At 39.4% G+C, this 20,745-nt stretch overlaps 1 protein-coding gene across 3 annotated transcripts in view; it reads left to right on the forward strand.

Annotated features, from left to right (window-relative positions):
- The first annotated feature begins 604 nt into the window (after positions 1-604).
- PPFIA2 (PPFI scaffold protein A2) overlaps positions 605-20,745 on the forward strand; it is a 619,889-nt gene continuing 599,748 nt past the window's right edge. For all 3 annotated transcript variants that reach the window (XM_073327625.1, XM_073327626.1, XM_073327628.1), the window contains exons 1-2: positions 605-846; positions 7,970-8,220. In XM_073327625.1, coding sequence (XP_073183726.1) covers positions 7,972-8,220 — 249 coding nt within the window. In that variant the 5' untranslated portion in view covers positions 605-846; positions 7,970-7,971. The remainder of the gene's footprint in view (positions 847-7,969; positions 8,221-20,745) is intronic.

A 20,745-nucleotide genomic window follows, 5' to 3' on the forward strand; every position in this document is an offset into this window, starting at 1 on the left:
AGGCGGCGCGGAGAAGGGGCGCCCGCCGCTTCCATTCACAGCTCGGGCCCTCCACCCGCAGCGCACCTGAGCGCCGGGCAGCCCGGCCCCACAGACCGCTATCGGCGTGCGACTCTCGTGCGGGTCCTGAAACGCCCCTTCCCCGGGCGTTTCCTTGGTTCTGCTCCACGGGCAGCAGGGCAGCTCCATCGCGGGGACCGCAGCAGTTACTTCTGCTTCACCCCGGCGCCTGGGGGGCTGTACAGCAGGAGTGGGGCTAGGGCCAGCAAGTTTCTTTCTAATAGGGCGTTTTCTTATTACTTCTCCCCCGTGTGTACCGCCTTAATTACACGCGCGGGGGCTGCTGAGCCTGGGGGAGGGCGGGCTGTGAAGAAATGGGGATTTCAGACCACACTCCGTCAAGTTTTGAATAAAAACAAAAGAGACGTCCCCCCCCCCCCCCATCCTCCCCCTCTAATCCCCGGCCTCCAGCTGTAAAGATGCTGCTGCTGCTTGAAAGGGGCTGCTGGAGCTTTAAGAGCCGCCTCCCCCCTCTCTTCCTCCTAACAATGGTCTGAACCAAGCTCTGCTTCCCAAAGCAAAATTTGTAATATGCCATTTTTCCCATGGACGCTTTCCCTTTTGGCTGCTGACGAAGTGGCCGAAGAAAATGCCGAGGTGCCATGCAGATATTCCTGTCCGGCGACGGGCGCTGGGGCTTCGGTTTTCTCTGAGCAACGCCTGTGTCATCGTTGCTAGGAAGATGCTCCAGGACTGCCCAGCTGTGTGAGCCCCCATCAAAGCCGGGAGAGACTGCGGTTGTCATTGATCAACGGAATAAGCAGACGCCGAAGTAAAAGCCACTAGGTACTGAAACCTGCATATCTGAGCTCCTCCATCCCTCCTTGACCCCAGCCCCCTAAGGCGAGATGTGATACACATGAAAATTCTTCCTCTCTGCTGCTTGCTTCTAGTATGCCTTGTCTTATTTAAATGTGGCTCTGTACTGGTCTTTGGGAGATGGGGGAATTTCATTGTAAAAAACCATGAAGTCAACTTCTTCTTGGGTGGGGGTTGCTGGAGTGATGTGATGCAGAATAGGTGATTGGAACAGGTTATATGTTAATGTACTGTGTTGCTTACCCCTGTGGGTGAAAGGAGTGAGAAATGCTTCTGTTAAAGGTGATTTCACAGTTTGGTGAAGATTCTGGGAGAGAATGAGTTAACTAGGAGGAGGAATATGCATGTAATGCAACTCAGACAATGGCAAGGATTTTCCATATGGAATTACACTGTGCGGGTTAAGTGAGGTGTTGTTGAAAGCATCTGAAAATAAATCATTGCAGTATAGGAACTGGTTGTACTAGTCGCTGTGTCTATTTCTTTTAGTTGTAAACCGCAAAATGTAAAAAATGGTTCAGTAAAAGGATGGAGTGTAGGGTAAGTCTTCAAAGCTGATGTCACTGCAGACAGATTCAGATCAGAGCATTCTGTAGTTGAATTTCTCCTTAGGGTATTGCTAAGGGGAAAAGTAACTTGAAATTGACTCCTAAACCTGGATGCAAAATTAATATCTGGGTATACCAAAGTCAAGGGGTTTAAGACTGAGGTTAGGTACAAAGGTGATGGGATAAAATTAGAAACACTTCCTAGAAGCTGGAAGTCTTCAGGGTGAACTAAATGAATGTTCTTCTAATAAGAGCTTTTGTCAAACTACAGATAGGTATAATTTCTGATTCCCACACCCAAATTCTCCCCAAGTGAAAGGAGTAGTGGTGGCAAACCAAGTCCCAGACCACATGATTTACTCCTGAAGTGAAAATTGTTGTGGTGGTTATACAACTTCTTTTTATAATTGAGACACCAGAGGGACTCAAGTTGGGTGGGGTCGAGTCAGAAGAAAGATGAGAACTTTTTCCTCCCTTACTGCACACATCATATATGTATTTCAAATACCTTGTCTTCTGAGAATCATTCAAAATAAAGCAAATTTTAAATATGCTCTTACAGTCCAGGTGTGAACGTGATTATCTGCATCTGTGAGCATAAGAAATATAAAAAGAAAAAAAATAATCATAATCGTTATTTGGGGTGATCTTGAAAAAGAGCCTTATATAACTGTACCCACAGGATGGTGATGAACTATACAATTTGTTTCAATTCATGTCCAGTCACTTCATCTGTAATTATAAACTCAGGTCTGCAACCCCAAGACGTCTACGCAACTGTTCTTGGTGAGGACGTGTTGCAGGTAGCTAGGTAGATAACTTGACAGATCTGTAATGCAGTGACACTGAACTGTTTTTAGGAACAGACTACTTTTGAGCAAAGTCTATTTTTAATTGTCAATTACAATCTCTGGTGACCACTGGGGAAAAATGTACAGGATTTCACTTAATATTCCAAGCCTTGGTCAAATAATACTCACTTTGATCTGGCTAATACAGGCTGACATGTCAGATACTTTTTGCTTACACATCCCTGTTTGAAGGTACCTGGTATCAATCTGAAACTTTGCACATTTCAGTGATTTCTCCTATCATCTTCAAGGAGCCTGATCCAGCGACCACTGAAGTCACTGAAAATATTAGCATTGATTTCAGTGGGGTTTGGATCAGGTTCTAGTCAGATGATGGGAAACCACTGAAATGTGCAAACCTTCAGATTGGCATCATGCTATTTCACCATTCACTATTACAGATAGAAAACATTCCAGTTCAAAACATTAAAAATAGGGTTTTTTTAGTTATTTGCAAGTAAAAAACAGATTGAAATTGAAAACTCCTTTAAAGGAGCCTAGTAGTCAATCAGTTCACATTATAACAGTGACTACAGGTGATTGTTTTACAGGACATGAGGGCTCCTGGCCTGGCCTCCCTTAAAAAAAACCCCTAAAACTTGTGGTACTCTCCCCCCCTTTATTCTTTCCTCTATCAATTTTTAAGGTACTCACGAGGCACCTACCACCTTCATAGCTAAGCCTTCTGCTCTTGTCTATCCATATTAAATATCCACAATATTAAACAAGCCCAGTGGAAATTAAAGGTGCACCTTAAATCCTCACATGCCACTTGGATACCGTACCTCAGTTTTCACACTTTGCGTGCCTCCTAGGTTCTCTTGTACCATAACCCTGTGCATGCTCCCTTTTATTCAAATAATATGTCACGCTTAGATCTCTAGTCTGCCTAACTTTTTTTTAACCTTCTTGAAAGAAAAAAGACTGTTCTGTCTCCATCAGACCCCAATTTTTGAGATTGTTTATGGTGAAGGATTCAAGTCACCAAATAATCCTGCTGATAATCATTCAGGATCTCAATCCTTACTCATTTACTTCAATAGGCATTTTCCTAAGTATTGCTAGCAGAATTGAGGCCTTAGTGGGTTTCACTATCAGGAACCAAGTTGCTGAGTCCACTCTGTGTTCCCCAAGGGAGTTGTTTCCAGAAAAAAAAAACAATGATTGTTTTTTTTTCTGGTGAGAATAGAAATGAACATTAATCTTTGTTATTCATTAATGCTAAATTAGGAAATTGACAAAGCAGAAAAAACTCACCAGTGGTAGGTTCAGAACTATATATTGAAGGATAACTTCCCCAAACATCTGAATCTCATAGTGCTTTGCAACATGTTTAAAGTTTAATTTTAATCTAGAGTGTCTTTATCACCTATATTCTAAACAATTCAGTGACTATTGTGATTAATGAGAAAGTATTATTGTTTGTTTTTTTTTCTTTTGATGATCCCTTCCACAAATCCTAGTAGAGATTGGCTTTGCTAGAAAGACATACTTATTCAATACGTAGCTTTTCACCAGCCTAGAGTCTTGTTTTAAATTTCTATTGTTACAATTCCTTTGTGTTTGGTGGTAAAACAATCTTAAATCTTCCTTCACATTTTTCTTTTATGTGAGATTCTTGGAATGACAAGCAAAGCAGGAAAATAACTATCAACATTATACTTTCAGCTATGAAAGGCAGTTCTTAAAAAAATTTAGATTTCAGATGCCCTGTGTGAGAATCCACTTTCTACCAAAAGAGGGTGTAATCCTGGCTTGTTCTTCTGAGGCTCATGTTCTTAAAATGAATAACTGCTTACATTTTCAAAAGTAACCAGGTTTTCAGACACAATTGCTCAGCACTTTTATGAAAATCAGGCCCTGTTTAAGTTGTCTCAAATTGAATACTCAGAAATAGAGATGCCCAAAATCACAAGTTGCTTCTGAAAATTTAGGCTACGTTTTTAATAAACAGTACTTTAAACGCCAAAATATGCTATGAAAAGAGGGTTTTCTTTAGCTTTACTAAAATGCTTCCACAGTGGTTGGTGGTCCAAATCCTTCTGCTTTACTCATGGAACTAGTCCCATGGAAGGCAAAGGGATTACTTGCATGAGTGAAGTGAGTAGTATTTGGCCCACAGCCTTTATTTTTTTCTTAACTTTCTTTAAATTTCCTTTGAGTTCTGTATCTCTACATTTAAATTCAATTATGGCATCCTATGACCAGTGAGTAGCTCCTTTGAAGTTAATCGATCCTCCTTCTCCACAGGCAGTTGAAAATAATTGTTTAGCTGCAGTTGAGTCTCCTAAGGCATTCGAAAACTGATTTTGATACAGCCCAACTTCACTAGTCTGTCTGGAGATTGGCTGGGAAGGTCTTTTGCCAAGGCAGAATTATTATGGTTTAAGGCGAATCCAGCTAAGGTGTTCTAAGATGATATGAAACTTCAAAAATAAGGGATTTGACACTTTAAAAATGTAGTGGCTGTGTTTTTGGTTTTATGTCTCCTCCCCACGTCCCTTCCAGTTCAAAACCAGCTTCTTAGACAAGTCCTTTCTAAGATGAGTGACTGTTTGGCAGAGGTAGCCATGGTAATTGCTTCATTACTTAAGGAAGCAATGTCTTAGGATACACAGATCTTAGCACTCCACATAGCACCATGCACACACAGGCCTAGTAGAGACATGGGAATATGTGCATAGACAATTTGTATTTTCAGGTCCACAATCCAGTGTGCACACAGCGCTGTATGAGGAATTGAAGGGTGTTGGTTTAAAAACAATGGAATGGAATGGAGAATTGGTTCTAAGATTTTTATACACATCCTTGGGTCTATGTAGTTGCACATATTTAATACATGGGATCTGGATTACAAATTAGTATCTGATGCTCCATGTACACCTTAAAAAGCATGTAGTCTTTGGATGTGAACTTATTGACTGCTGAAGTTCCACCAAAAGTTAGCTCTACAGTTTGGGCTTCCTAATTCCTATCTAAGTTATGTTGGGGGCATCTCCCGCCATCAGAGCAGCCCAGGAGCAGGAGAGCACAAAGGTGGCTTAAAGACCATAGGCTCTCCCTCCACCTAGGCGGAGACTTGTTGCACCTCTTAGAAGTTCAGCACAAACTTCACACTGTTTTCTCCCTCTGTCTTTGTGGCCCATAGACTCCTGCACATTTTGTAAGCTCTGTAGGTCTTCCCTTTAGACTTTGGGTCTGATCAAAATCACATTGAAGTCAATGGGAGTCCTTCAATTGACTTTGATGGACTTTGGATTTGGCCTTTTTGTGGGGTCTCTAGGTGTTTCTTTGGCATGGCACTTCAATTTGGGGATTCCATAAGGAATTCTGAACAGTTGGGTTACAGTTTAAAAATGCATAAGGAAATAGAGGAATAAAACTGTTAAACTAGAGGTAAGGTTGTAAATAAGTTACATTCTTAATAACAAGGATAATTAATCATTGGAACAACTTACCTGTGGATGTGGTGGGTCCCCTATCTCTTAAGCCTTTAAGTCAACAGTGGATATCTTTCTGTACAAGATATACAATAGTTCAACTGGAATTTATGGTTTGTGTTAATCAGAAGATCAGACTGGATGGTGATAATAGGTCTTTTTTGTCTTAAAATCTATGAGTCTACAAAATACCTGAGTTAATTATGGTATAGAACCCTTGAGGTTTCTCAGATAGCCAAAAACACGTGGTAAGCTGGAAATTCAAGGTTAAAGCTACCCATTAAAAAGAAAAACAAAAGCAAGTAACAACAAAACACAAAGACCGACCTAAAAATCTTAGAAATGCACGGATGGGTACTTAAATAACCTTTACTCTGCCGCTTCTTATAGCCCCACAAAATCTGAAGAGAACCCTATGACTGAATGCCAGAGACCCTCAACAAAGAAAATACTAGCCAACCTACATGGTAGTGGTCCATAACCAATATTGAGATAGTAATATGTTCCCTGTTTACTCTGCTCACCACTCTACATCTGCTAAGAAGAAACTGAAACTGAAATCTACTAGAGTCTGTGTAAATGCTTAGAATATAGGCAAGACCAGTTCTCCTGAGAAAGCTGGATCACTGTCCCCAGTAAATCTTTGTGTTTTTGTTTGCAAGAGTGGCTTAGCTGTCTTTACCCCCCTGCCACTTGAAACAACATTGGGCTGACTTTAAGGTAGATGTGGCTGGTACAGAACATTTCAGTCCCTTAAATTCTATTAGGAAAAATATACCAGATTTAAGAAGTCTTAAATCCTTGCCAAAACAGAGAATATGCAGAGCTAATCCAAACAAGTATCGAGAGTGTGAAATGGTGAAGATTTTGTGTGTTGGCAGGCTTGTAATGGAAGTGCCTGAAATTTATATCTTATGTGCAAGGCTTCCAGAAGCTCTAGTCTACACAAGATCTATAGACAAACTGAAAAAACGTTTTAAACCTGCAGCTAGTGACAAACTCCATAGGCACACTGGCTGGTATATAAGACCTCCAAGATTTAGGCTCCAAGACTAATCCTTAGACCCAAATCTAACTTACATCTGCTATATATAAAAGGAATATAATTTAGTAGTGATGGAAGGGCAAAGTTAAGGTTGCTGGTGGCGACCTTATTTGCAGACTTCCATAAAAGTAAATGTTTATGTGGCTTTTGAGAACTGCGATGTCCTGGTTGTTTCTTTGTGTGTTGTACCCAGCATCCACTATCTTAAGGTTCAGGATTCCACATGTGTCTAAATCTAGGTTGTGAGATGGACATGAGAGGCATTTTAGTGGAAATGTTGAGCCAAGTGAGACTAATTGGTTGGATTTTTTTTTGTTTTTTTTTCCCCTGAAGCCACTCTTTGTGTGGTGGCCTATGTGAACACATTGGCTTCACGCAATTGTGGCCCTGTTCCTAGTGGCTTAATTTGGACAAAGGATCACAAGGATAGTAATTAGCAGTTAGCCTCTCGTCTTTCACATCTTACTCAGAGAGATTACCTTAAAGTAATTCCCCCGAGGGAAGGAATAACTAGGTAGAAAGATAAATTAACCTTGCATTATTAAGGCAGCATGCTACTAGATCAATGGTCAGTCTGGAGTCTGCTGTAGAAAAGCCTGCAGTAGGACCAAACTCTGCAATTAGTGGCAGCTATTGGCGTCAATACAAACCAGCGGAAAATGATAGCGGGCAAAGGAAGGATAAAACGAACTAAACCAAAAAGAAAAGGAGGACTTGTGGCACCTTAGAGACTAACAAATTTATTTGAGCATAAGCTTTCGTGAGCTTCAGCTCACTTCATCGGATGCATCCAATGCTTATGCTCAAATTTCCGATGAAGTGAGTGTAGCTCACGAAAGCTTATGCTCAAATAAATTTGTTAGTCTCTAAGGTGCCACAAGTACTCCTTTTCTTTTTGCAAATACAGACTAACACGGCTGCTACTCTGAAACCAAAAAGGAAACTTTTGACATGATTTTTTTGTGCCAAGCCATTAATACGAATTAAATAACTCTTCCCCTTATATAGGAAGTGCATTCAACATTTTTGCAATGTTGAATGATCAGTTACTTTGTCAGCCATGTGACTGGTGAAAAAGTGAAGTTGAGATGTGAATCAATGCAATAATGTGCTAGCAGTTTCTGTGACTATATTAAATTCCTCATATAAAGTTCTCCTAAATGTTTTTCTACCTAAGATTTTTTCCCTTAACTTCTTATTTTAAAGAAATGATGTGTGAAGTGATGCCAACGATAAATGAGGACACCCCAATGAGTCAACGGGGGTCCCAGAGTAGCGGGTCGGACTCGGATTCTCACTTTGAACAACTGATGGTGAACATGCTAGATGAAAGGGACCGCCTCCTTGACACCCTTCGGGAGACTCAGGAAAGTCTGTCGCTTGCACAGCAACGCCTTCAGGATGTCATCTACGACAGAGACTCCCTTCAGCGACAGCTCAATTCAGCCCTGCCACAGGTATGTTGCTTGTAAAAGTCTTCCTCGTAACCTTAACCAGAAAATTGATGAAAGTGATTTTAATATTAATTGACAGCACCTATTTATTCCTTAAGGAACCAGTCCTGTTCTTATTAAGATCTATTGCAAAACTCCCATTAGATTCAATAATATATGGTCTGGCCCTTAAGCCTCGGTATTGTATCATAGAAGAGATTGGGGGTTTTGTTACTGATTTCAAGGAGAACAGGATCAAGGCTCCTAACCGCTCATACTTTTGGCTGTTGCTCTAATGTCCCTGACAATTTAGGGTTTATTGAAATTAAATCTGTGATGGTGGAAGTAGAACAACATATAAACTGACAGATGGTGATATCACAAGTTCACTACAGTCAAGTCCAGAAAGGCACACTTTGCTACAGATAGGACTTGCTTTCTAATATTACCACAAGTAGAGCTACCATATTAGTTTACAATTAGTGTAAGTAAATTGCACCACACAATCTGTGTGACGTGATTGAAAATGGAATATAAAAAAATAGGCATTTTACTCTCTTTTTTTTTCCCTCCTGTTTTTAAAATAAACCTTAATGATTTTTTTTTTACTGTGACATTTTTCAAAAACTTAAAACATTGTTTGCTTTGGTTAAAACAAGGTAACATTTGTAATCAATGAAAAAACAAAACAAGTTAAAAAAACCAAAACCAAAACTCACCCTGAGCCAAGATCTACAAATTACATCCTGCCCTGGGGTTTGGAATATGACACATGGTAAAGATGGGTTTTCTCCATACACCTTTCTGGTCTCTTACTTTTGGTTGGCTAAAGATGTGCTTGGAACTTGAGAGTCCGGAGAGCAAAGCTCTGCCCATAATTATTGCTGATGGGTGGGAAGGACGGGCGGCAGAGAGATTTAGATATGAGATTGGGAGAAGAAGGTGGTGTGGATGGGTAAAGGAGAAAGGTAATGAGGAGCCAGTGTTGGCAGCTGTTGAGAATAGTGGGAGAGAGAATTCAGTTCAATGGTGGGTGAAGTTGATTAAGGATGTACTACTGGTGGAGGGGCTTGCAATTACAGATGAGGGCCGTGAAAGTAGGACAGGGACTGTGCAATCAGTTGAAAAGTAGCGTAGGGGGTCTCCAATGTCAGCACCGATCTGGGGGAATAAGAGCTATTCAGATGCTGCTGGTGGCGGTCAAACATTGGAATGGCAGCTGAGGGCCGGAACAGTAATGATGACCACTGCTCCCATTATAGTAGAGGAAATTCTGTAGTCTAGAGGAAATTAAACTCATCTTCACTCCCACAAGTTATGTCTCCTGATAAAAGCATGTGGAAAGGTGCAGATCAGGGTAGGACCTATACTAGGGGCATATACTCTGTAGCTATGAACCTACAACAGCACTGCAGAGCATTTGGTAAGTAATGCAGGTTAGAGGGGCTGTACGCTATCTTTGTATTAGGTATCGCTACACTGTAGAAGTACTGGGAGAACTTAGTCCTAAAGATCCTGTATTCATGACTCAGTCCTTACCCTTACTGAAGCCTGGCAATCTAAATTATTAGGGAAACAATAGTGAATAGGAAAGTGATATACATCCTACAGGAAACTAAAGTAATATGACACAAATAATCTTTTACCTGATCTTGTGCATGAAGTGATGCTAATCTCTAGTAACTCCATTATATTAAATGGAAAAAGAAAAGGAGTACTTGTGGCACCTTAGAGACAATGAGGATACAGACTAACACGGCTGCTACTCTGAAACCTGTCATTATATTAAATGTTAATTTTTAATACTTTATTAGATTTATACAAAACATAAAGATATGTATAAGATGACTTGTCAGATCATTTAATCTATTATGTGACAATACAAATGTTGATTCCTGGAAACGCCATATAATCCCCAAAATTCCATAAGAAAGTGTACCATATAATGTATAAGGCACTTTTTTGCTTATATTTTGAAAGAAAACCAGATGGTTTTTCATCAGCTAAGTCATCTAGGTGTTTGTGTATGTAACTAAGTTTTGTGTAGCGAATTACGTTTATAAATATGGAGCACCATGCTCTCAGTGTCATTAAAAAGAAGAAAATCTCAAACAAAAGTATACAAAATGTGTTCCATGCTTGTACTATCTAGCTCCCTTTTTTGAAGTTGAAAAATCCTGAGTTGTGTGTTTCTGATGGGTTGTTTGGAGGGATTTTTTTAAATGAATGGCAGGCTAGTATTTTTAACTGTTTGACCTAATCTCATTGTGCATTGGGAGAATCTTGGTTCTTTTAAAGATAGAGAAGAAAATTTATTATAATCTCCAAAATAATTAAGATTTGTATATTGTGTGGCACTTGTGAATCTTGCAAATGTGACATTTGCATAGACCATTCAGTTTTTGAATGATTTGCAACCTATAAAGTACTAACCATATTTTATTTATAATATTTAGTATTTACATAATACTTTCTATCTACAAAGTGCTGTACAACCAGTCTTGTACATGTAAAAACTTTTTTTCCAGTTTACTACTTCTGGGCATAAATACATTAGTGAAATCTTGTGTCAAAACAACACCTTCTCCCCTCCCCCACCACAATTTCATCATAAGGATAGACTATATTTCAAAATTTGCCTAATTGGAGACAATAATTGATTTAAAGTAGATTTGAAACTGTTCACTTTGATTTGAAATGTTAAATGATTACATTTAGGATATTGAAATGTATAAATATGAATAGGAGCTACAGTACAGCGCTAAGTGAATATAACTTATTACTGAACAGTGTATTCTACCACAACTGTTTCTGTCACCTACGAAGTGTATATGTATTATAGCGATTTCACTGTCAGGCTATTTCAAAATATAAGTATAGGAGATGAGATCCCGGCCCTGTTGAGGTCAATAGGCATTTTATCATTGACTTCATTAGGGTTAGGATATCACTCAAGATGAGAGAGAGAATTAGGCCTTGTCTACACTATGGGGGTAAAGTGATCTAAGTTAAGCAATTCCAGCTATGAAAATAATGTAGCTGGAGTCAACATAGCTTAGGTCGACTTACTGTGGTGTCTACACCGTGCTGCATTGACGGGAGACGCTGTTCCATCAACTTCCCTTACTCTTCTTGTTCCAGTGGAATACTGGAGTTGACGGGAGAGCAATCTGCAGTCGATTTAGCGGGTCTTCACTAGACCCACTAAATCAATCTCTGGTGCATGGATCACCATAGCATCCATCCCCAGTACGTGTAGACGTGTCCTTAGTGGGCTCTATTGAGAAATGGTTTCTACAGTCTTAGACCCTGATCTTGCAAACACTCTTCTTATTAATTATTATTATTTATTAAATGTATTTATTATGGTAGTGTCTAAGGGCCAACCAAAAATGGGAGCCCATTGTGCTGGGCACTGCATGCACACACATGGTAGTACACCAGTGGTTCTCAACCAGGGGTATACGTACCCTGGAGGTACACTGAGGTCTTCCAGGAGGTACATCGACTCATCTAGATATTTGCTTAGTTTTACAACAGGCTACAGAAAAAGCATTAGCAAAGTCAGTACAAACTAAAATTTTCATACAGACAATGACTTGTTTATACTGCTCTATATACTACACACTTAAATGTAAGTGTAGTATGTATATTCCAATTGATTTATTTTATAATTATATGGTAGAAATGAGAAAGTAAGTGATTTTTTTCAGTAATAGTGTGCTGTGACACTTTTGTATTTTTATGTCTGTAAGCAAGTAGTTTTTAAGTGAGGTATAACTTGGTAGTATGCAAGACAAATCAGACTCTTGAAAGGGGTACAGTAGTCTGGAAAGGTTGAGAACCACTGTAGTAGATGGTCCTTGCCCCAAAGATCTTACAATCTAAATAGACAAGACAGTCTGGGGGAGGGATAGAATACACAAGCAGATTGAACAATGTGATAGCAACAAATGGCATGCTCCACAATATTTTATTTTATTTTTGGAAGGGGAGGGAGTTAGGAGGGGATGAATTAAATGGAAATAAAAGGGAGATGGGCAGGGGCCAGGGCAGGAGAGAAAAAGGTAAGAAGAGCAGGTGTGGAAGTTGGAGTATGCAGCTGATCAGTACAGGGCAGAGAGAGTCTGTTCAAAACTGTATGAAGTTCTCTGAACGTCCAAAAGTCCCTGCTTTGGCTACTTTTGCTTGTACTGGCTGGAGTCTCTGGCGGGCTCCTCTGCGTTTTCTCCTTATCCTGATCCTGCAAACACTTATACACAATCTTAACTTTACTACCCTGAGTGGTCACGTTAGTTTCAATGGGACTATGCACAGTAATAAGATTGTGTACATGTATGAACACTAAAACAAACAGGATTACTTGAAGTAGTAAACTTAAGCGTGTGTATAAGTATTTGCACAATGGGGCATTAATTTGCAGCCTCCACTGGTCTTCCAATATTCAGAATCGTGCTGAATAGTGGACATGTTTGCTGGGCAAGGAATTCCAGAGGCTGCCTGGAAAGTGCTCGAACTGAACTCTGAGGGAATTGCACTTGGGTCGACACTTGGGCTGTGTGTCACTTATAGCCAGTACTCTGGGTCACAGTGTATGAATCTTTCAGGAAAAAAAACGTCAGATACAACAGGACTGGACTGTGCCAAGGAGTTAAATTATCTATCTTACAATATTTAATATTCCACTTTTGCTTTGGGATGAATTAAGTTTTTTGCATATAGCTTACTCAGAAAGATCAACAATTATCAAAAGAGTCAAGTTACAAAAGGAAAAGGTTAATAAAGAGTAAATTGCAATTTCTATTCTGAAACTTTTTTTCAGTTATTCCTTTTTGGGCTGAAAGCTTCCAAACTCTTTCTCTATTTAATGATAAATCATTTGGAAATTTGGCCAATATTGTTTAATCTGTGAATGTGAACACTATATACATGGATCCAATTTCAGGATTGGGGTTTCAGTCTTCAACTTTATTGATGTCCATTTGAGTTCCCTCTCTCCACAACCCCCATTTTCTTTCTGATGCATTTTAAGGATTCCCCAGTTAAGCTTCCATCTGTCATATCTGACTATAACACTTGCATGGTAATACATTATTAAAGTTTACACTGGAAATATATTTTTACAATGTGTAAAATGTTTATTAGCACAGAATATTAAAGCAGCTCATTATCAAAAATCTCTGGGCTTCGTTGCACACTAGTTATGTATCACAAAGAAGCAGATATGGTAGAGAAAATACATTATTTGACAGTAGCTCAGCTTCCATTTATTATCAAGTTAAATAATAATCCTCAAGACATTTTTTATTACAGCCGATATGATGTTTCTTTGTAGTATCACCAAAGAATATATTGTTGCTCCACTAAAAAAATACAGTAGGGTACCCTGCAAATATCATATAGCTCCGTGAGTGTGAGTGTGTGTTAAAAAAAATTAATTAATTTTCTGTGTTTATTTAATACATCATATAGTATAGAGAATAAACAGAGGAATTTACCCAGTAGTCTAGTGGTGCCACACTGTACCGCAACACAACCAAGTTTAAGACTGATCCCAGGCCAGCAGCAGCTGGGAATGCTATGAAAACAGTAGGGATTACCTCCCATCAGCCTGGAAAAATCCCTCTTGCTCAAAAGAGTTATTAATGGACTCCGGGGGGCGGGGAGTTGCATCCAACTCTTCTTAATTGGGAAAAGGAACCACCCTCCAAAAAAAAAAAAGTCTGAGTGTGTGTGGACAGAAAGTAAATTAAGCATTTTTTAGGGAAACAATGAGGATGTGTTAGTGTCTACAATAACCTTCAGAATTGCTGGGCATGTCATTGCTCTACGGTGGGGCATGATTTAGCCAAACACACAACTATAATGCACTTTAACCTTAAGACCTCTAAGGTGTTTTTATTTTGAGGGTGATGACGGTGGTACATGAGCTTGTGCAACTCAGCATACTACAAGTGGCAGAAAATACTTCATAATGGATGGATGGGAGAGAAAGGAAACACGCTCGTCTTCCAGCATTTGTAGTCCCCTATTTTTAATTTATTAAATACTTTAAATATCTTCCCTTTTTAAATACTTGGACTTGGTGGCACTCCTGACTTACACTCCTCCACCCACATTGTTTTACAGAACCACTTCCAGGATTAGCTCACCTGATCTAGCATTTTTTCACAGCACGTTAGTTGTAGCTAAACTGGGCAACAGAGAATGCTGCAATAACCAAGTGAAAAGTGGCGATACCAGTTAACCTTCTTAACATGGAGCCACCTTTCTGAAGATTTTAAACTACCTGCCTCATGCTTTTAGTTTCTATTAAACAGCTCCAGTGTAAGTGCTTACACTGACTTCAATGGGGTTATCCACGACACCAGTATTACTCATCTGCTTCCTCGCAGGCACTGAGACTATTCCCTGTAGCAAGCTCTGCGTTTGGTAACAAATGTTTATATTCAGAGGAAATTACCTCTTAATAACGGCCCGATCTCTCAGTCAAAGGCCTTTTCCACACACAGTGAAAGGACATGGCCTGGGTTAACACAGGATGTAGGAAACTATAGAACATCTTAAATCTTCAAAATGAGGACCACATATTACTGTAGTAAATGATTATGCTGGTATTTCTATTTCGCATCTCTCTCTGAGTTCCCCTTTTTATTATACTGCAATGTAATATGTAAGTGACTATGGAGCTTAAATTAGATATTGAATAAGTACAGCAGGCGTCTAAATGAAAGAAGGGATTGTGGCTACACTCCTCATTTAAGAAGATGTCAGAGTTAATAAAAACATCTGTCACATGTTCTAAAAATCACCAAATCTGGACTACAGCACAGCAAAATGTGAGTGAATTCCCTGCACAATACCGAAGAGAAACCCCCGACAATGGATTGTGGATTTTTTTTTAAATTTTTTTTTGGGGTGGTTTGAAAGTCCAAAAGCTCATGGAGAATTTCTTCTTACTCTTCTCTCACTCTGTGGAAGAAGGGGCTTCTGGTCTGAGCATTCCCTTATCCTCCAGGACTGTTTAAGGAGCTTGGAGGATAAGGGGATGCTCAGACCAGAAGCCCCTTCTTCCACAGAGTGAGAGAAGAAGAAATTCTCCATGAGCTTTTGGACTTTCAAACCACCCAAAAAAAAAATCCACAATCCGTTGTTGGGGGTTTCTGTTCTGTATTGTGCAGGGGAATTCACTCACATTTTGATGTGCTGTAGTCCAGGTTTGGTGATTATTTTAGAACATTTGCATTTCAGGGGAAGCCCTGCAGGTCTCCCAAATTTGGCAGCTGTGCTGCTTGTCTGGGCTCAGACACCGTTGCTTACAAGGGTCTTCAAAATGCTAGCCTGAGAGCTTTTATGTGCCAAAAGTGCAAAACAAAAAATGTACAATGAACAGAGTTTTCATGGGATGGGGATTCTGAATATACTTTACTTGGAAACAGTAAACGTTAAATTGACAGTATCCCTTTAATTGAACCAATGTGTTCCAGTGGATAGGGCACTGACCTGGAAGTCAGGAAGCCAGGCTTAAATTCCTGGCTCTCCCATTGACCTGCTGCCTCATTCACCTCTTCTACCTCTGTCTCTCTGTCACTGGCCCACTGTGGATAAATACTCAAACAGTCATTGAGAGAGAGAGACTCTGAAGTCAAGTGGTAGGGCACCCATGTGGGCGGTGGGGCACCCTGGCCCCCAGAGTACAACACCTTTGACAGGAGATTGAGGGAGCCCCACATTGGAATATCATGTAGTTCAGTGGTTACAGCACCCTTTTGAGAGGTGGGAGACCCAAGTTCTAATCTATTCTTCCCCTCTGGCAGAAAGGGGGGAATTGATTATGGGTCTTCCATATCCCAGGCAAGTGTTCTAACCGCTGCGCTAAAAGTTATGAGGTGGGCACCATCACCACCCCGTCCTTTCCCACTCATTGTATAGGGAGCCTAGGCACCTAATTCAGCTTTGTTGATCACTGTATTATTCCTGTGATTTTTTTTTTCTAGGCACCTAAAAGTTGGGTGCTTTGATTCTCAGCATTGCAGCAGTAAGTCCTTTCTTGGAGTCCACCCTAACTGCCTGGGAGTTTGGAAGGAATTTCTCAAACAATGTGTTGTAGGATTGCACTGTCCCTTGAAGTGTTTGGTCAAGGATAGACAAAAGGGCAGGATAGACAAAATACTGGACTAGATGGACTATTGGTCTTAGCTGAATACCTGATTCCAGTGTTAATAAGGTTTGTAATAATCTTGGTAAGATACTACATGGCAGATCTTATTTAGCATCATTTTTTCCATATGGTGTGTAAATAACTGATGGATTTTTGAGACACCAATCTTTAATGGATAGAAAAGCTGATGGCCCCTGCTCATATAGTAAGACACTTACAGCAAACCCAATTTCTTTCAAACAAGTGCATATTGTACATTAGCAATACACTTGCTCCGTGGCTTAATTAGAAATTAATCTCATTTTATATTGCCAGAAACACACACAACACTGGACTAGCCCCTTTGGAGTGCTGGGATGGTAAATTTGAGCAGCACTCTAGAGGGCAGTTTTTAATTTGTGACAGTTGCCAATGGCCCCAAGAGGCTCAGGTGGCTCCCAGGATTGTTAGGGTGCAGGTTTTTCCAACCATACTCCTACCTCTACAGCTGGGAGGGAAAGTGGGTGGCACCAAACCCACTATGCCAGCTATCTGCTACTAGAAAATCCCCATGGTTTGGGGGTGATCTTTCCATGGCTAGCTATAATAGCTTTAGTATTGCTCTGCATTAGTGGTAAGACATAAAATAGCCATGATGTTTGGGGCAAATCTGGTCCTATATTCATAAATATTGTTGACTACTTAAATTTACAGCAACTTTCTGTCTTTTTTAAAAAAAAACCAAAAACACCTGTTAGTCTCTCTTTAAAATAAACATTAAGAAAAAAAAAATCTGGCTGAGTAATATACGTCCAGCAGCTTTCTAGGCCCTGATACTGGTATCTTGGCATAGAGAACAGAGTTTAAGTAATTAGCAACATTCTAGCTGTAATCAGTGCTTTTATTCCCTTGATGAAAAAAGACAATTCTATGTACTCCTAGAACTAAAAAATCAAAAGTGAAACTAATGAATTGCTTCTTTAAACCAGTATTTATTGGCTACTAAAGGGTGTGTTCAGCATAAGGACTCTTGGACTTTTCACTGATAAAAATGAGTAAGATTAGTAAAATAGAATTATTCTGTTAATTGCCTTCAGTTGTCTGTTTAAGGAGACATGTACAATACACAGTAGCCCGGATCCTATACGCCTTGCACAAATATAGAATATTACCTAAAATGGTTGTAAATTATTGTCATCAGGATAAATAAGTGGACACTTTTAATTTGGCAGCATTTTGCGCTCGCTTTGCTGAGCTGTAAGTGATCACACAGTGTACAAGGTAGTAGAGAGTCTAGCCCAGTAAATGCATGTATAACACTGTCAGTATTACTTTACTAGAAGAAAGCACATTTAGAAAAATCAGACTTAAATTGGACATAGATCTTTAGAGTTGCTGAAAGGGGTCCAAAGATCTATTTCTCTACTATAATATTTATGACATGGTGGAGCATAATTTGGTCTGATTATAAGATTGATGCTAGTTCTAAGATCATATTTACTTATCTAAATGTAACTTTTTAATGAAAATAAGCTTATACCTGCTATAAAAAGGAAGTGATACAATTCTGAAAAATGCTACTTTCTCATCCTGCACATAGAACTCCATGGGTTCTGTGCAGGTGTCTAGCCACATATTGTAACTCACAGGATTCAGGATCAGGACTACAGACTGCAGTGCCAACTCATCACAATGTTAAAGATCATTCCATCAAAGGAAAGTCACACGCTGGTTTTTTTAACATGACATTTGAGTGCAAACAGTGTGTCAGATGCTGTACAAACATGAAAGAAGCAAGGTTCCGTTCTTCAAGAGACACAGAGATTCCAAATCCTGAAGTACTACAGACTCTTTATTTCTTAAATCAAAGTTATAAAGATTTGTGGAAGAAGTATGTGTTAAGAGTGATTGGGTTAAAGAGGGGCAGAATGTTTGGTGTGAAAGGAAAGGGAGTGAGCTCCTGCCATAAAGGGAGCATGGGAATAGGGCATGAAGACTAAAGTGGTTTAGTTGGGCAGCTGGAACATATTTCTGGAAAGCTATTTGCATTCTGTAGCTTGTTCTGCTATAGTTAAAGGGAGTAGATCAAATTATTTAAAATGTCTGAAGTGTAGTTCTGTACTTGTAATATGAGAGCAGACTCAGCGTGAGTCTGTGGTGAGGCCCAGTGAAGGCATCTTGAAAGACTTCCCATTGACTACGGTGGGCTTTGGATCAAAGCCCCATCTAGAAAATTGTACAGACCACTCTAAACTTTGAGCAGAACTTTTAAACTGCACCTGTTGCAAGATGAAAATGTGGTCTGACATTTTGTTGTTAGTTATGGCTCTTTCAAGCTTTGGAAAAGTAAAAAGTTTAAGTTATTAGTGACTGAAAAGATGGCTTCTTAATGGCATTCTGAACACCCCTGAACGCTGATGGAGACTGAAATCTGACTCCAGATCCAGATGGCTGCTTGGGACTGTCTCTAGTTTATAATGGAAGTGTGTTTTTCATCTCCGTCATGTTGTATTTGTTAGTGAGTGCTGTAATATTTTCACTATAGTGAACTGGCTTCGTGCATAAAAATACCTTGCCTAAGATACAGTATTGAGCAAGCTGCTCTTTTGGGATCATGAGTAAGGATGAACACAGATGGGTAAGACCTATCATTATGTTTAAATGATTTAGTTTTGATGCAAACTGATGGCAGAGAATAGAGATGCTGACACAAGTCTGAAAAACCTACCATGACAACTTTGTTTTGGTGTTGTTGTGAAATGAAATATATTACTATTTGAACATGGCAGAATGTGGCCTGCACCTGTTGACTAGAATCTTATTATTTATGTTGCCCTGGTGGTTTCATTGAGACTATTCAAGAAATAAAGATCTATCTTTATCAATATAAATTCATAGATAGTGGAAGTTGTCATAGCTTCATTGACTTCAATAGAGCTATAATTTGCACCAGCTGATGTGTCCCATTGAGCATCAGAATATGCCCCAGAGTATAGAGAATACATGTAGTTGTTCTCACAAATAGATTCATTCAAATAGTCCATGCTCAACACTGGTTCTGATGTGTTCTAGTGTGATGATGTTGGATCTTTGCCATTTGTTTACAAAGGTCTAGATTTTGATCTCAGGATTTTACGCAGTGTAAATCCACTGTCATCAGGATTACACTGTTTTTTCACTGGTGTAACCAAGATTTGACTCTGCACCAAAGTCTTTCTTTGTTTTACTGTGCACAGATTTTTTAAAATACACTTTAAAAAATTGAACTCAGAATTGACCTCTTCACAGTATAATGGTCAAAAATGATATATTGTAAAGACTTCTGTCTGCCTGACATCACACACCTTGTTTTTCTAGTACTGCAATATTTATCATGGAAGATTATTTTAAAATAATGTCCATTTTTCACGTATAGATACACAAGTTATTTCTAGTGTAGTGGATCACAGTGTTAAAAGGATTATACGCCGGTTTCTCTTCGAACTAGATAAATATTTTGCTATTTACTAGTGCACTTCAAACTTCAGTAATAAATATACTGATAATTGTTAATGCAACTGAAGGAATTTCGTTAATGTCTTATCAGATTAGATAAACTTATTTGGAAATGTTGACTTGTATAGGGGAGAGAAGGGAAAATTCAGGGGGGGAAAATATAATGGCCTTGCTTTATTGATCAATATTAAGCTGTAATAGGGTTCTGTTTAGGGAAGTTTGTTGGTAGCTTTGCAGTTTCTTCCAGTACCAACAAACAGTTAAAGCTTCTCTGATTGGGAATAGGAGGGTATAAAAAGAAAAGGAATGTTAAAGTTAATGATGACGCAAGGTCATACTTTTGAGGGCCTGCCATTCCGCACAAACTCCATCCTCCCTACCCAGCCCTCAGTTTATTGTTGCTAGTTGCAGAACTTGTGCCCTTAATACAATAAAATATATCCCCTAAGAATGGAAAAAGTAAACAGAAGCTCAAAACTAGGAAAGAGCCCCAGCTAGACAGCTTTTCATAGAAGGTTGGAAATCTCCATGACAGGAATTTCAGGTATAATTGTTTGGAATAGTACAGCACCAAGTTCCATATTGAAAATCACTCTTTGAGATCTTGTGATGAATGCAGATTTATCTTTCACTGACTATACAGAAGGCAGACAACACCCATGTCCTACTATGCGGTTAAATGGATTACCAGAAATTTTTGAATGGTGAATTGCCACTCTTTTCTCTTGAGAGACAAGCTGAGTGGAGTAATATCTTTTATTGGGCCAACTTCTGTTGGTGAGAGAGACAAGCTTTTGAGCTACACAGAGGTCTTCTGGTGGTCTTACCCACGTTGTGTCTCTAATATCCGGGGGCCAACATGGCTACAACACTGCATAGAACTTTTTTTTTCTTGTAAGAACACATCAATTTTT

This window comes from Lepidochelys kempii, chromosome 1 (assembly GCF_965140285.1).
Source record: "Lepidochelys kempii isolate rLepKem1 chromosome 1, rLepKem1.hap1, whole genome shotgun sequence".
NCBI lineage: Eukaryota > Metazoa > Chordata > Testudines > Cheloniidae > Lepidochelys > Lepidochelys kempii.